Here is a 14868-nt window from a genome sequence, read left to right as displayed (position 1 = left end):
GGCGGCGGCGGTGCCAAGAGCTCGGCCACGGTGAGCCGCAACCTCAACCGCTTCTCCACCTTCGTCAAGTCCGGCGGGGAGGCCTTCGTGCTGGGCGAGGCATCGGGCTTCGTGAAGGACGGGGACAAGCTGTGTGTGGTGCTGGGCCCCCGGGGCCCCGAGTGGCAGGAGAACCCCTACCCCTTCCAGTGCTCCATTGAGGACCCCACCAAGCAGACCAAGTTCAAGGGCATGAAGAGCTACATCGCCTACAAGCTGGTGCCCAGCCACACCGGGCAGCAGGTGCACCGCCGCTACAAGCACTTTGACTGGCTCTACGGGCGCCTGGCCGAGAAGTTCCCTGTCATCTCCGTGCCCCACTTGCCGGAGAAGCAGGCCACTGGCCGCTTCGAGGAGGATTTCATCTCCAAACGTCGCAAAGGCCTGGCCTGGTGGATGGACCATATGTGCAGCCACCCTGTGCTGGCTCAGTGCGATGCCTTCCAGCACTTCCTCACCTGTCCCAGCACGGATGAGAAGGCCTGGAAACAAGGAAAGCGCAAGGCTGAGAAGGATGAGATGGTGGGTGCCAACTTTTTCCTGACCATCAGTGTCCCCACTGGCCCTGGGGCCGGCCTGGACTTGCAGGAGGTGGAAAGCCAGGTGGATGGCTTCAAAGCCTTCACGAAGAAGATGGACGAGAGTGCCCTGCAGCTTAATCACACGGCCAATGAGTTTGCCCGCAAACAAGTCACTGGTTTCAAGAAGGAGTACCAGAAGGTGGGGCACTCCTTTAAGTGCCTCAGTCAGGCATTTGAGCTCGACCAGCAGGCCTTTTCGGCTGGCCTCAACCAAGCCATAGCCTTCACTGCAGAAGCCTACGACGCCATTGGGGACCTCTTTGCAGATCAGCCCCGGCAGGACCTAGATCCTGTGATGGATTTGTTAGCGCTGTATCAGGGGCATTTGGCCAACTTTCCAGACATCATCCACGTCCAGAAAGGTAACACCCTTACGTGTTTTCTGAAACGATGAAGTTTTATGTATCAGAGGTATGCACACAGATGTAGGGCCCAGGGGCTAAATTTGCCCTGTGTCTGGCTTGCTGGCCTCGGATTAAATCTTTCCGTGTTTACTCAGGTAAACTGTTGCTAAAAATACAAAAAACACATCAGTGACAATTTTCGTTCTGTGCCAAAGGTCTAGACATAGTTGGGAATTTTACTGGTCAGAGGTTGCTGCGTTTGGCTGTGTTGCCAAAGGTCTAGACATAGCTGGGGATGTTACTGATCAGAGGTTTCTGCGTTTGACTGTGTATCTCTGAAAGAAGCCACATCTGCCTATACTGCTGATACAGTAAAGATTAATGGTCTTGTTTACAAACCCTGGAGAAGAAGTGGTATGAAAACATTTATTACTCTTTGATGTACGTTAGGTGTCTTAAATCTCTGATCTAGTAGATAATATGAAGTAATCTGAAGATGCAAGTACTCCTCTGATGGACCACCTTGTTTGAGGTGTGCATGGTGGTGTGTGCCTTTTGCAGTGTCAGACAGTCAGATGAGATGTTTAAAGCTGCTGGGGTTTCTCAGTTCGGCCATGCATTAAACTCTCTTGGTACCTTTGTAAGAATAATGATCTGCCATGGTGTTCTTAGTTGGAGTTGTTCGTCCTTTGCCCTTACTATCATAAAAGATGTTGCTCACCTGTTATCCTTTCAGCCTCTTTCTAGCTGAAACACACTTCTGAGGTTCAGATTGCTGTTTGTATGGCGCTTTGTGATCCATCAGAGAGAAACTCCAAAAATGAAAGAATCATCTGCTATATAACTAGTGACACTTGTTCAGATATATAGTGCTACAAACTTCTATTTATGTGTAGATGATTTCCCTGCCGTGAAATTAATGATATTCATATATTCTTCAGCATTGTGAGAAGACTAGCCCATCATTCATTCTTTTTGCTGTTATATTCTTTACCTGTAGTTTTCAACTTGAAGTTCAGGGGGCTGTGGGGATTGGAGCTGTAAAAGAGACCAAGAAAACATCACTTATGCTCTGCAGAAATGGGTGTCTGCAACAGTTACCTGAGAAAATGCATAAGCTTTATTGAAAATTATCTTGGAGATTAATAAGTGGTGGTCTGCATCCCAAGAGGCAGAGCTTGAATTGTCAGTCACGGTGAATCAATCTCTTTTGCCCTTATGTAACATTTCCAGGGTTTTTGCATCTGGAACAGTACCTTGAGTCTGACAATAAAAGAGTTGGAAGAGTTTTTTCAACAGATCAAAAAGGCGGGCTTCTGGGAGGTATGCATTATTGCTGGGAAAATCTGAGGAAAGAGAGTTGGTGCCAAGTGTACAATTTGTTGTTGTTGAAGAAAGTAAGCTTTTCATAAAAATTGCATGCATCAAAGTCAGATTTCCATTCTCCTTTCAAATCTTGAAAATTGTGAGTGGAAACAAACTATCTTAATAGTATTTTGAAGAGAAAAGTGAGGTGTGCAATCTAACCTTTGAGGAGTTGTTCTGCTAGCTGCTGTGGCATTGTGTTCCGATAACAACTTTCAAGTATTTTAAATTTGGAGAGAACGGTGGCATTGGCAATGCCTCTTGTTTGGGAGTAGAGCATTTTAAAGTGAGTTGTCAACTAATAATAGGATTATCTGTAAGCTTCTGGAAAAAATAAAGGGAAAGATTTTTTTTATTAGGTTGAAAAAGCCAGCAGACTGTATATACTATTTAAATAATATATCCTCAAGCGTTAAGGCTGTATAGAGTTCTTCACTGCAGTGTTTTTGGAGATGAGACTTTGAAGAGAGGATTGGGAACAATAAGATACGTGTTTGACTCAGTCCTGTTTCTTTTATAGTTCTGTTTGAATTTGTGCTTACTGGTTAGGTTTACCTTGCCGAACAGGGGAAAGTTCACCTAAGTGAGCTTCCACTAGAGCAGTGCATGAACAGGATGTATGTAGAGTTGATTTTGTGGCAGAGTACTGTCCTGGAGCTGGTTGGAGAAACGTACAGCCAGTCTGCGTGCAGGTGCTAATGCACCTCTGGGCTAATGCTGCCTTCAACACAGTATTATCCCTGGTACATACTTGCCACCAGAAAATGGCATAGGCTTGAGAGGTTGGTTTCTTGAGTGTCCACATTCATGATAGGAACAGGGTTAGACCCGGGTTATGTGTTGTTTGTTGTTGTTCCTGTTACAAAACTGGCAAAGTGGAGGAAAACTGAGAGGAAGATGTTTTTTACACCCAGTATATTGCTGTTTTATTACTCTTAAGAGTTACTTGTAACAAGGTATAACTTTTCAATTCCAAATTGTAAACTTCAGATGAAAATATGAATTGTTTGGTGTTCTTACAACATAAGAGCTTTCTTTTAAATTTGCTATCTGGGATAGTTGCCAGTTTTGAGAATTATTATTGTCTGTATAGACTAAACAAATATCCGTTGGTGATAATAGATCATCTGAAAAATAGAGCTGACATGTCTGTCTTCCAGTGTTTTATTTTCTAGCATAAAACTTCTTCCTGCAGTAAAATGACCCCAAAGTGCCCTTAGAAGTGGTAGAAATAGCAGCCTGATTGATGCATTGCTTACATGGCCATGCCTTTAAAAAGATGAACTCTGAAGTTAGGAATACTTCTCCTTTATTTTCTACATAGTGCAAATGTATTGTCCACCTGGGATAAAAAACAAGACCTTTTCTAGACTCCATTTCTGTTTTCCCCTAGACCTGAGAAGGACCGAAAAATAAAGGCAGCTGTGCCCGAAACATGGCCATGTCTGTGGGTAGAATATTCAACTGCATTGTCCTGTTACGGGTTTGCTCTACTGCAGGTAGTTGAACAGCTGCTGAATGTGATTTCGAAGTGTGTTTTGCGGTGTGGACTGGGAAGTCTGCCCCTCTGGGGTTTTTTAATCATTTCTGCAACTTCTGCAAAAAGAAGGACAGAGAATCTGTAAGTCAGAGACAAAAATTTCCTTCCGTTTGGGCTTTGTCTTTTCTCCTAGAATTATGAACCAAAGCCATGTAAGCTCTACTGTTGCTTTGTGTGCATATCAGCCAGAAAATGTGTTAACCGTTGTGCTATTAATTGCTCCGGGGTCCAGGTCTTTCTACCTGCTGTGCTGAGGGCACCGTACATGATCTGAAGTGTGCAGAAAGGGATTGTAATTTTGGTCACTTGTGTAAAATATGTGAACCAATGAACTGTGGGAATATTTTCAAACTGTTTATTATCTTATTAACATTGTCAGTATTTTATGAAATGGCAATGGCTTCAATAGGAGATTTTAAAAGGTTCCCTTTCCTCTGCCTCCCTCCTCTTGAGCACCGAGTGTTTAAGGAATTTTCTGTGAGGGAAGGAAGAGTTAAAATTCTGCCCCAGAAGAGACAGAGGAAGGATTTGAATTTTTCTGTCCCACATGCCAGTTGAGGATCGACTTGTCAGTGCTTTGTGAGAGACCTTGCCTGGTTTCGTGTGCGCTCCAGTCCAGGACTGAAGATTCATTGGATTGAGCCCTACAACAAAGAACACTCTGAGTTGGAAAGTCCACTTTTCCATCTGGAAATGCTTGGTTTGAGGGTCCCACTGAGGCTGGTATAGAGCATATCAGGCCCAAGGCATACAGTCCTTACAAACGACTTGTTGTTTTTTAGGTTTTATATGGAAGACTAAGCGATCGGGGGAAAACTGGCACCTGCAGGGGTAGATGATGGCAGAGTGGTGTCTCGAGCATCTAAGCACCCGAATACTTGTATGAATCTAGCCCTCAAACCCCCATAGGTAAATGCTTCTAAAGTGCTTGCATGAAAATATTCCTGTGCATACCTGTGTTTTTTGGAGTGGAAAACCCAAATATGTTAGACAGATATACTTGTACTCGGTTTTCTTTAGCCTCTGGCAAAACATTTGTAGAAGCAGAATATTAAATTTAGTAGGCTCAAAAACTAAGCTGCACTTCTGTCATTTTCTTTTGGAGAACTGGTGTATCTTTCAAGAAATACTAGATTCAGTTGCTTTAATTTTGAGAAGAAAAGCAGCCTCCCATCTTCATTTGTAATGAATAATGCTGCCTTTTCTGTATTTTTAAGTTCTACTTGTGGAAATTCCCTAGGCGTTCTTGGCAAAATAATTCCTAAATACTAATTGCTAGAGCTTCACTCAGCTGATGAGATCTTCTGACTTTAATAGTCTTCAACATAAATGCTCACTGCAGGCCCATGCAAGTTCAGGTTCAGAAAATGTATGTATACGTAAGAATTTGAGATAGTGTATGCTAGTACTGTAGCTCATGCTTGTCTGGCTATCTTGCCTTCATGTTTGCTCAGTGAGAGTAGAGAAGTTGTGGGTTTTTGGGTTTCTTTCTTTCAAGTTTTGTTTGTGGAACTACTATAATTGGCCTCTTGTGATTCCTGAGAGTGGAAGAAATACGGAGTAACTTGCTGTTTCATCTCTGCTTTCCAGATTTCTTCTTTCTCTTAACATTACGATGTTAATGCTAGACAAACTTTTGGGTATGATTTTTGCAAAACAGATTTGAGAAAGTGGTCTAAATATTTTCTAAGGTGTAGGCAGCAATTCTGTTTCCTCTGCATGGCAAGATTTAAGAGAATTATTTAAAAAAATATCTGAATGACCTTTTTGCTTCTTGATTACTGTTTGCGAAGAGTAAAATAAGGCAAATGGTCTTATTTACCTGAAGCAAACTTAATTCTAGACATTGGCTTTAAAGAATGTGCTGGGTGTCTTTTTAGAATATCTTACAAAATTACAGGCGAAAAAACATTCCAGCTGGAAATGCATCAAAATTTCAAGCATCAAAAAAACCCCAAACAGCACTGAAACCTGGAACTGTAACATTTTTAGCAGTGGTTTTTTTTTTTGCAGGGGGGAGGAGGGGTATGTGTGTTCACAAATAAATCAGACTGGTCAAAATTCACACCTAAAATTTTATATCACAATGTAAAAGCAGTGCTTTTCTCTCTTGCTTACTTTCTAACCTCTTAAATTTGTTGTGCAGACATGGTTTTTCCATCCCTGTTTTTCCTTTTATCCACTTTTTTTTTCGCCCTCTGTCCCTCAGATACATACACTTTGCATGCAGTTCAACTCAGGTAGCTACTGTCTAAAGAGCTAGGCATGTAATCCTAGCCAGGTGACCCTTACAACAGCAAAAAGAGATGGGTACCTACATTTGATCTGTTTAAGGACTTTGATGAGAAAGGATGGATTGCTCCAGGACGACTTGCATTTTTTGGCCTGTCAACCTCCCCATTGCTGTTACAGTGATGATGTAGCATTGTCTGCTTGCTGCTGAATCACCCAGTATTACCTCCCAGTATTTGAAGGTAACCTGAAGGAAGCAGAGACTTTTAGATGGCTAAAACGTGAAAGAATCTTCACATTTAGAACCTGTATAAAATTTTAGCTTCCTTGGTGTGTGTAAAATCAGAGGACAATAATAAGCAAGACTAAAACTGAGCAATAGCCTTACTTGAAGATTAAACAGAAAGAGGAAAAAAAAAGGACTTCTATGCCCTGCCTGCCTAAAAGATGCATGGGTCTTTTTAAAGTATGGGTTTTTTTTCTTTTCCACTCCCCCTGCAGTATCTTCTTACCTTAGCTTTCTAAGGGAGCAAGATTCATGCAGTCATGATGTCTTTCTCTTTTCTGTTACCTTTTGAAACCTGCTAGCCTGATATCATAGACATTTGTTGACAGAGAGATGCTTCCTAGCTGATAAAACCCCAGCGATTTTTTCAAAAACAGCTGGTAGCAGAGGAAGAGTATAACTGTTCCTCATGGGGGAGAGACTGCACATGTTACTGCACACCAGAAAGTCTATCCAGACTGCCTGCTTAGTCCCAACAGGCTGGAGAGGTTTTGATCAGAGCTCACACCTGTAGTAGGTTTGACTGCAGGCAGTGCATTGTCACCTCCTGTGCTCTTACAGGTACTTGCTCACCGCCGGCAATAAGGCCCCGTCTACTGGGAAAACCTTGTGGGCAGTTAGAGAGTAGCAGGACAGTGTAGATATTGAAGAATTAAAAATTATTTTGTAGAAAGAGGAAGTAATTTTATTTCAAAGACTATGTAATACCTTTTCAGCTCAAAGCTTATGAAGAATCTAGATGGTGAGAATCTCTGGCAGCTGAGAGAACTTCAGGTCTTGCTAAAAGGACTTCCATCTAAACAGGGAAGACAAGAATTTGTAGACTGAAAATGGAAAGTAGCTCCCAGAGCTCTTCCAAGTCTTTGTAAGCTCATTATCAAAACCAAACAAATTGGCTGATTTTTATTTTGCAAGTCACCTTTGAAACAAGCACATGTTTCAGCCTTTCCAGGGTGAAAGACTTTGTTTGAACAGTTAAAATGCCAAATTAGTCTGTGCAGACTGTATAAACTCATCCAGCTGGTACCTTGCGTATTTTAAATTGCCTGGTTCAAATAGCACAGAAATTGAAAATTCTAATTAAAAAAATGAAATCACATTTGGCTTAGCCCTCAAAACATGAGTCTTATCAGCAGACTAGAGCAAACAAACGGCAAACGCTTTCTACACAATCTTGTTTATGTCCTTCATGAAGGCCATGAGGATTTAAAGGAAATTAAAAAAAAAAAAACTAGTGAAAAGGGTGTTCTAAATTTTGGAGTGTAATCTTACAAAATCGGTGACATTTAAACAATCTGTTCGGTTCTTGTCAGTGACTTTGGGTTGTTACTGTAGCAGAGCAGGAAGAAGTGTGATGGTTTCAGCCTTGTTTATGTAGGTACACATCATGGGTGGACAATTTCTGTAATCATAACGAACTGAACTACCCTTTTATGCCTACATGCAGTTCTTTCATAACAATATGAAAAGGGGATTCATGCTATGACTGGGAGTTTACATTGCGTTTTTGTCCTGTGGTAAAAAGCAACTTGCTATTCTATTTTTTTGAGGCATGCCATTTTGAATCTTTATATGCATGAATAGCTATGCTGGCTAACTGGCAGTATACTGAAGAAAGAACCGTTTTACCAGATATCATAGTAATGACATTACATTTTCAAGTCGCTTGCAGTTTTATGTAAGCCCAAACTCAAAGCGGCAGACCCCTTCCTCTTAAAAAGGCAGACAATTCTCTTCTGCCTTTATAAAGCTATAATATTCTTGCTATATTATAATATGTACTATATTAATATATTCATTTAATAAAGTTATATATTTACAATTTTAGATTAATTAACATAACAATATATGGTATATAGCATTTCTTATATATGAATGTAGCATTATATTATTATATATTTTAGGGACATGGTTTAGTGGGCATGGTGTTGTTGGGTTGACGGTTGGACTCGATGATCTTGGAGGTCTCTTCCAACCTTAATGATTCTATGATTCTATTATAAAGTTCACATGTTCTGCTTTTGTATTACATACTATATTTTAACTGGCTACATTAATGAAATTAATGGCTACATTACCTTGCATATTTTTCCTGCAACAAGGAGTCTACTTCTTTTTGTCCTTACAGAGATACTGCAGCATTCAGGTTTCTAAGAGAGAGTGTTTAAAGGGTACTAGGGAAAAAGTGGAGCAGTAAGTGCATTTCATTTAGACCTTGACTCTTTTCATATGAATTTATGTTAAACTCTCTATGCATGTTGTATTTGCTCATCTTAGGACAGTAGTGGAGCTAAGCAGATGATGATGGACAAGCAAACACCATAAATTGTGCTCACTCTTTGTTCTCTGCAAAGGCAGAAGGGAAGCAACATCCAAAAGCAGGTCTTTCATAGTGCCCCAATAAAGAAGAGATGTAAGAGTCAGCGGAACCTGCATTTATACTTACCTCTCTCAATAATGGTATATGGACATTGATATGCACTGTTACCTGTCTTCTCCTGTCCGCCCACATCCCATGAATCTTAAGAAAATTTTGAAGAAGTTACCATTTAATGTAATGATGCTTACATGCATTTTGGCCATGACTTATATTCATCTTCTATAGATCCAGAGGAGACATTTCTGCTTATATGCTGTTAACCAGTTTTACTGAAAATTAATTTATATCATGCATGCACAGCATCATTTCTGATTTAGGGTGTTGTCTTGAAGTCAGCATTATGAACAGGGCATTTACAAAAGCTGTTAAGAGTCTGTAGCATCAATCTAGCAGAAAAGTGCCTGTTCTTAGCATCCTAATTGGGAGAACCTAGTGTTCAGAACCTATGACAACCAAACTGTAATAGACCAACTTAAATTCTGGAAAAACAGAGATTTATCTTAAAAACCTGTTGGATGCCCTGTTTAGATGTAAGCTAGTAAGAAGTACTTAAATTCACTGAAATGTTTCATGTTGGTACTTCTGCAAATGGCGATCGCTTAAATTTCCAACTGTGTCCACCCTGAAAAACATGACTGGCTTTCTAACAGGTAAATGGACTGTGTTTCTAGTGACCAGCCTAGTTTAAGTTTCACTTGTTTCTGTCCCCCGAGTCTGCAGTGTCAGCTGTCTGTCAGCACTGTCTGCAGTGTCAGCTGAAGCCATACCAAAGAAAAACTCCTTAAATGGTACATGGGAGTGCCGAAAAGTACAGACTGTCTTAGAATTGGGCAAAACCAGCATTACCTGGTGTTTGCCTCTCGGGCTGTGGTGCAAAATGCTACGTTCGTGGTAATGGACAGCCATATACACAATTTAGCTGGCTTTTAAGATCGAATTATTCCTGACAGGCCTCCTTTCAGACACAGCTGTAGGTACCTGCAGAACTACTCATTAATACAGTTTAAACACGCTTTAGTGGCTGAAATAAGGTCATTTGTTTGCCTGAAATGCTGTTTGTGTACAATACATCTAAAGATACGTTAGTTTTAAAGTCACTGCATTCAAAATTTGAATGGAAAACTTCCACTTGATTTTGCGCAGTTTTTGCATGGGGTTACCTAGCACTATGGGCTTTTTTTGTTTTGTTAATGGGGTTATGCAGGGCAGTAGGTGCAATAAACTGATAATTCTGTAATGTTACTTTCATTTCTTTTGATATCTTGCTCTCTCCTCCTATTATCAACTGTTTCAAGGGCAAACTATGGCTTGTTGCTCACATAGCGGTGTGGTGTAGCATAGCCCAGCAAAACATTCGTACTGGAGGTGCTGCACACCAAAGCTTGTAGATTCCTCTGGAGGACTCTCGACCTGACATGCACATTGCGAATGTGATAATTCAAATATTTTTCAGTAGCAGGAGCATTTTAGAGCCTCTGAATATGCACAGGTATGATTACAGCCCTTGTAAACCTGGAAGGATAAATTGGCTGTGTATTCTCTTCCTATGTGAGTGTACACCAACTGGCAGATGTATGCACAATGAGTCTAATCAGGTCTTAAATATTGCATTATTTAAAATTAAAAAAAGATTATTTAGGCACGCATAGTATCCACTAACCCTGGTAGTTCTTTAAAATTGAGTGACATTTGACGCTGTGCATTCTAACACCATTGTTAATCGGTTATATATTCATTAAATCAATGTATATGTTAAAACCACCAGATGAGATTAGAGTTAATCAAGTTTCTGAAATCTCTAGCAAAGACTGTTTTATTTGTGCGTGACCTCTGAATTGTGTAGATTGGAAGGTAATTTCATTTTGAACCGAAGAATGCATCTCTGGGTCATAGCTTTTGATGAGCTTTGCAACAGGGTAACTGGAAGAACAAATAATGCTGTCTGATGTTAATAATCCTGCAGTCAGTCAATGTTAACCTAGATGTTAGCAGAGTACTGTCATTTATGAGCCTAGATTTATAGGATAGTATTATTTTATTCTGTGGGTTTTTTGAGCAATGGGCAACGAAATAATAAAAAATAAACCTCACTTTTTTAAACTATTTTTAGGCTGCAGATTCTAAAAGCATTATAGCCATTTTCACGTATCTATACAAAAAACCCTTGTAATACTAAAGTAATTGCAATTTGATATATTTCATTTTTGTATTTCTAACTTTCATTATGAAAAATAGAATGTTGTTAAAGTAGTTTTGCACCCTTAATGAGAAGAATATAATCTTTGAATTAGAAAGACTGGTTTTGAAAACTGAGTTGGCACTTTCGGAAAGAACAAGTGACTTCATAATTTTGCCTTTGATGTTGGAGGTCACTTGCTTTTTTCTGTTTAAAATTGTAAAACCAGATTTTAAAGTAGCAATTCATTCCTACATTAATTACTGTAATGGTACTTTTTCCCTGTGACATTTCTTTTATACAGTTCAGTCCCTACTGGAGAAGTCTTCTGGTTTTAATTTCAGGCAAATTCCCATTATGCTGTTTTCCGTTCTAAATCTTGGCCAGAATATGTAAAGAATTTGCAGAATCTTAATGTAGGCTTCTTTTGTTACTCTGTGCTCAGAGTGTTCTTAAGCAAATAATTTGTCAATGTAGTAAAATCTCTATTCTGCTACACACAATTTTGTTGTTTCACTTTGAATTGAGAGAGGGAAGTTGGGGGCTTTTTTCAGAGTAGGATTTCATGCTATGTGTAATCTCCTGTGGTGCTTCTGCAACTTTTCCTCGTGTTGGAGCTAATGATTGTGTAGCCCTGGGCTGAGCTGGATCGCATAGCTAAGCCATTGGTAAGACTAAGCCACAGTCTCCCTCCCCTCCAGGACAAATGCAGTTTTTTATTGGATTAGTCATTTGAGTCATCCCATAACATCTTTGCTAGATCTGGGGGAAGTCGGATGGCCATGTAGACAGGCTTGTTCTGGTAGCAGTCTGCTGGATTAGAGATAATGTTCTTTCCTCCACAGTTGTTTCTTTCAGAAGGAGGGTAAATCAAAACTGTGCTACATGCACATGGGCTACCCAGGGTTTGCCTTTCAAATCTTTAAGCAAAGAGCTGTGTTTAAATAACCTCACTCTTAGGTAAGGAAAAAGAAAACTTATTTCTAGATACGTTTTCTGCTTTTGCATCCTTTGATGAAAGCAACACCATGAATATATTGTTTTCTCCCTTCCTTTTAGAGATGGTGTCTCATATTAGAACAGTGTCTTGTAATAAAAGTAAAGCAACGGGGGTTGTTAGACAAGTTCAAAGCTTTCCCTTCAATAGCACGCTTTGAAGGACACATCATGCCTACTGTTAGACCATTTAGTATGATGGGCAGCTGAATAGCTTGGAAATGTAAGTTGTTTTACTTTCTAGTAAGTAAGGTACCAAATTTTTTGTAGCTTGCTGATAGTAGAAAGATGAAAAATTCCTTATTGCACAGGTCATTTTATTTTCACAAGATTTCTGAGGTACAACTGATGAGAGATTTTCTTTGTCAAACTTGTGAGTTTCTTTAAAGATCACAGTGTTTTCTGACCCCAGTTGTCCGGCCCCATGAGGGAGCCATCTCTCAGAGAAGCCTTTGGACTTCAACACAAGGTCTTGCTGTCACACCAAAGCCCGTTGGCCAGCGGACTTCTCAAAGGCGATGGTCAAGAATATGGTGCTCTGGTTTTGCCACAGTTACCACTGATGGCAAGGCCAGAATGATCACCCTGCTTGGGTTTTTTTCCATTCTGCTGTTTTTATGGCTGTTGTCCTTTTCAGTATCTTTTACAAATAGGGTCTACAAATAGAATAAGTCCAGGTTTGTGGTTGGAGAAGTTGGTGGCCAGGTGCCCTGTTTCCGTCCCTCGGAACGGTTACTGCTTCTCACCTGCAGCACAACCAGCGGCCCCAGCGGCGTGCTAACCCATGCTCGCCTCCCTCCTGGCAGTGATGGAACCAGCAGGGAAAGGCAAAGAGTCATCATGTGAGGAGCAGCACATACTGTTGAGCTGGCACCCAACTCACTGCTTCACTCTCCCTCCCTCCCCCAGCTCCATTAAAAATGTATTTCAGAAAATAATGTTCTTTGTAAGATATCAAGGGGAACCACAGGACGAACTTTTTTGTCTTCCATGTCTTCTTTCAGTCCTTTCGCAGTTGTTTTGCAATATTCTTTAACTCAAGGTATGAAGTACAGTAAGAAGAACATGGGTATTTGCTGAAAGAAGGTGTTGTACTAAATCATAACTGACGTACATGTAAACTGTTATCTCACTACTAGTGAAAGAAATCTATTTGCTCTGTTTTAGCATAATTCATCACTGAAGTGAAAGAAATAACTGCAGTGATAAAGACATTACAATTATAGGGTCTAAAAAATTACCTTGTTGGCTCCTACAAGCTGGGTGAGTGTTTAAGTTCAGTATTTGAAGTGAGATACTGAAGGCAGTGATATATGGGTGACTTAATGGATGACACACGTTCCTGAGAGTGACTGTGAATTGCAGACCTCCGTGACTTCAGCAGATACTTACCACTGCTTCAAGTGCTGTGTTCTAGGAGTGTTGAGCCGATGCTTATTTGTGTTTCATCCCATGTGCAGTATTATTTCCCATATGCAGTATTACTGTATGCAGTTAAATCATTGCTGCTACAGCAATGATTTTTCAGAAATAGCAATACCGTTGTGAACAGTATCAGTAACTACTGCTTGTGTTTTTTAAGAATTGAGCAAGCCTGTCTGTGAAACAGATGTCCACTGTAGTAAGCACTGTGCAAATACGGAGGCAAAAGGGCTCCTGCCCCAAAGAATTCCCTTTGTCTAGGCTTGTCTTTATTTGGATTAGTAGCTTCAGACACAGCTGACATTTCATTCCTGACTACTGTATGCAGCACTTGAAAGCTGATGTTCGGGTACTTTAGGGAGAGGTGGAGATGGGGCAGTGGGAAGATGGTACACCCTTAGCAGTTACTGCTCTTCTTTGGCTTCTGATTGCCTGTGCTGGCGGGCACAGGGCAGACCTGACTTCAAGTGGGACAAAGGAGTTGAGTGAAGAGCAGTCTTGATTGCAGTCTTCATGAGCTGAGCCCCAAAACTTTTGCCTTCTGGTCATGTTGCAGGCGGCAACTTGGGCTTGTGTCATGTACACTAAGCGTGAAGAACTGATCATACTATGCAATTGGAGAGCTTGGGGACACATACGCATCAGCATGCGTTTACATGTATACGCATACTTAAGAGTGTGGAGGGAGCGTGAGTACAATTTCAAGTATGGATTCAAACCCACCCTTAGTTGATGCTTCACACAATCTCAAAGCATTTATTAGTGTAATAAAACTGCAGGTGATGTGAAAATATATTGTTTGACTCAAACCTGAGTGCTCTCAGGTTCAGGAATTCTTTTTTTTTATTTAATTTTCCTGAATGTGTTTGACTCTTCCTGCCTCATTGCAACCTCATGTTTGCATGGGCAGCTTACTGACTCAATACGCTTCCTTTTTTGCTGATAACTCCTCAGCACCCGTTTAAGTTGCTGTTTGTATTGTGTGTTTTACAGCTTGGAAGTATTTCTTTCTAGCAGGAATTTTACATTGTCCCTGTCTTCTTGGCTGCTAGCACATTACTATAAATGTTCCTTGTTAACTGTATTTATATCATCTTGTATTGTCTAATCTCATACTTCAAAACAAGTATTGAAACCTGCGAGTTTCTCTTAAGCCCTTAGCAGCATTCAGTGAGCACCACTGTCTGTTTAACATCAGGCTTTGGGCAATGAAAAAGAGCATTCACATTTGCTTCTCCCCACCTTTAAGAACAGAAATAGATGTATAACAGCTTTTCGCAGCATCTTTGATCCAGGCCCTCTTTGCTGTTTGAAAGGTAGTCCTGATCACTGGAACATGGTCTCCTGACTGAAGGTCTTTTCATTGGACCAGAAGCTTTAAATGCATGGGCAAGACTTTACAGAATCTGTAGAGCTGGAGCTAAAAATACCAAAGATTTTATTTTTATGTATTCCATCCCTCTGGGAACAGTGCATTGGCGGTTCTTTATCCCAGACATGTATTCAG

The 14868-nt window shown here is 40.5% G+C and overlaps 1 protein-coding gene across 1 annotated transcript in view; it reads left to right on the top strand.

The window, feature by feature from the left end:
• SNX18 (sorting nexin 18) overlaps positions 1 to 14868 on the top strand; it is a gene marked incomplete at its 5' end in the record, with an annotated part of 20278 nt that continues 5410 nt past the window's right edge. Inside the window, one exon of the mRNA XM_009326954.1 lies at positions 1 to 982. Coding sequence (XP_009325229.1) covers positions 1 to 982 — 982 coding nt within the window. The remainder of the gene's footprint in view (positions 983 to 14868) is intronic.

Source organism: Pygoscelis adeliae, unplaced genomic scaffold (genome assembly GCF_000699105.1).
Source record: "Pygoscelis adeliae isolate BGI_AS28 unplaced genomic scaffold, ASM69910v1 Scaffold116, whole genome shotgun sequence".
Taxonomy (NCBI): domain Eukaryota; kingdom Metazoa; phylum Chordata; class Aves; order Sphenisciformes; family Spheniscidae; genus Pygoscelis; species Pygoscelis adeliae.
Note: the sequence above shows the minus strand (reverse complement) of the source record. Positions and strands in the feature narration are given on the sequence as shown.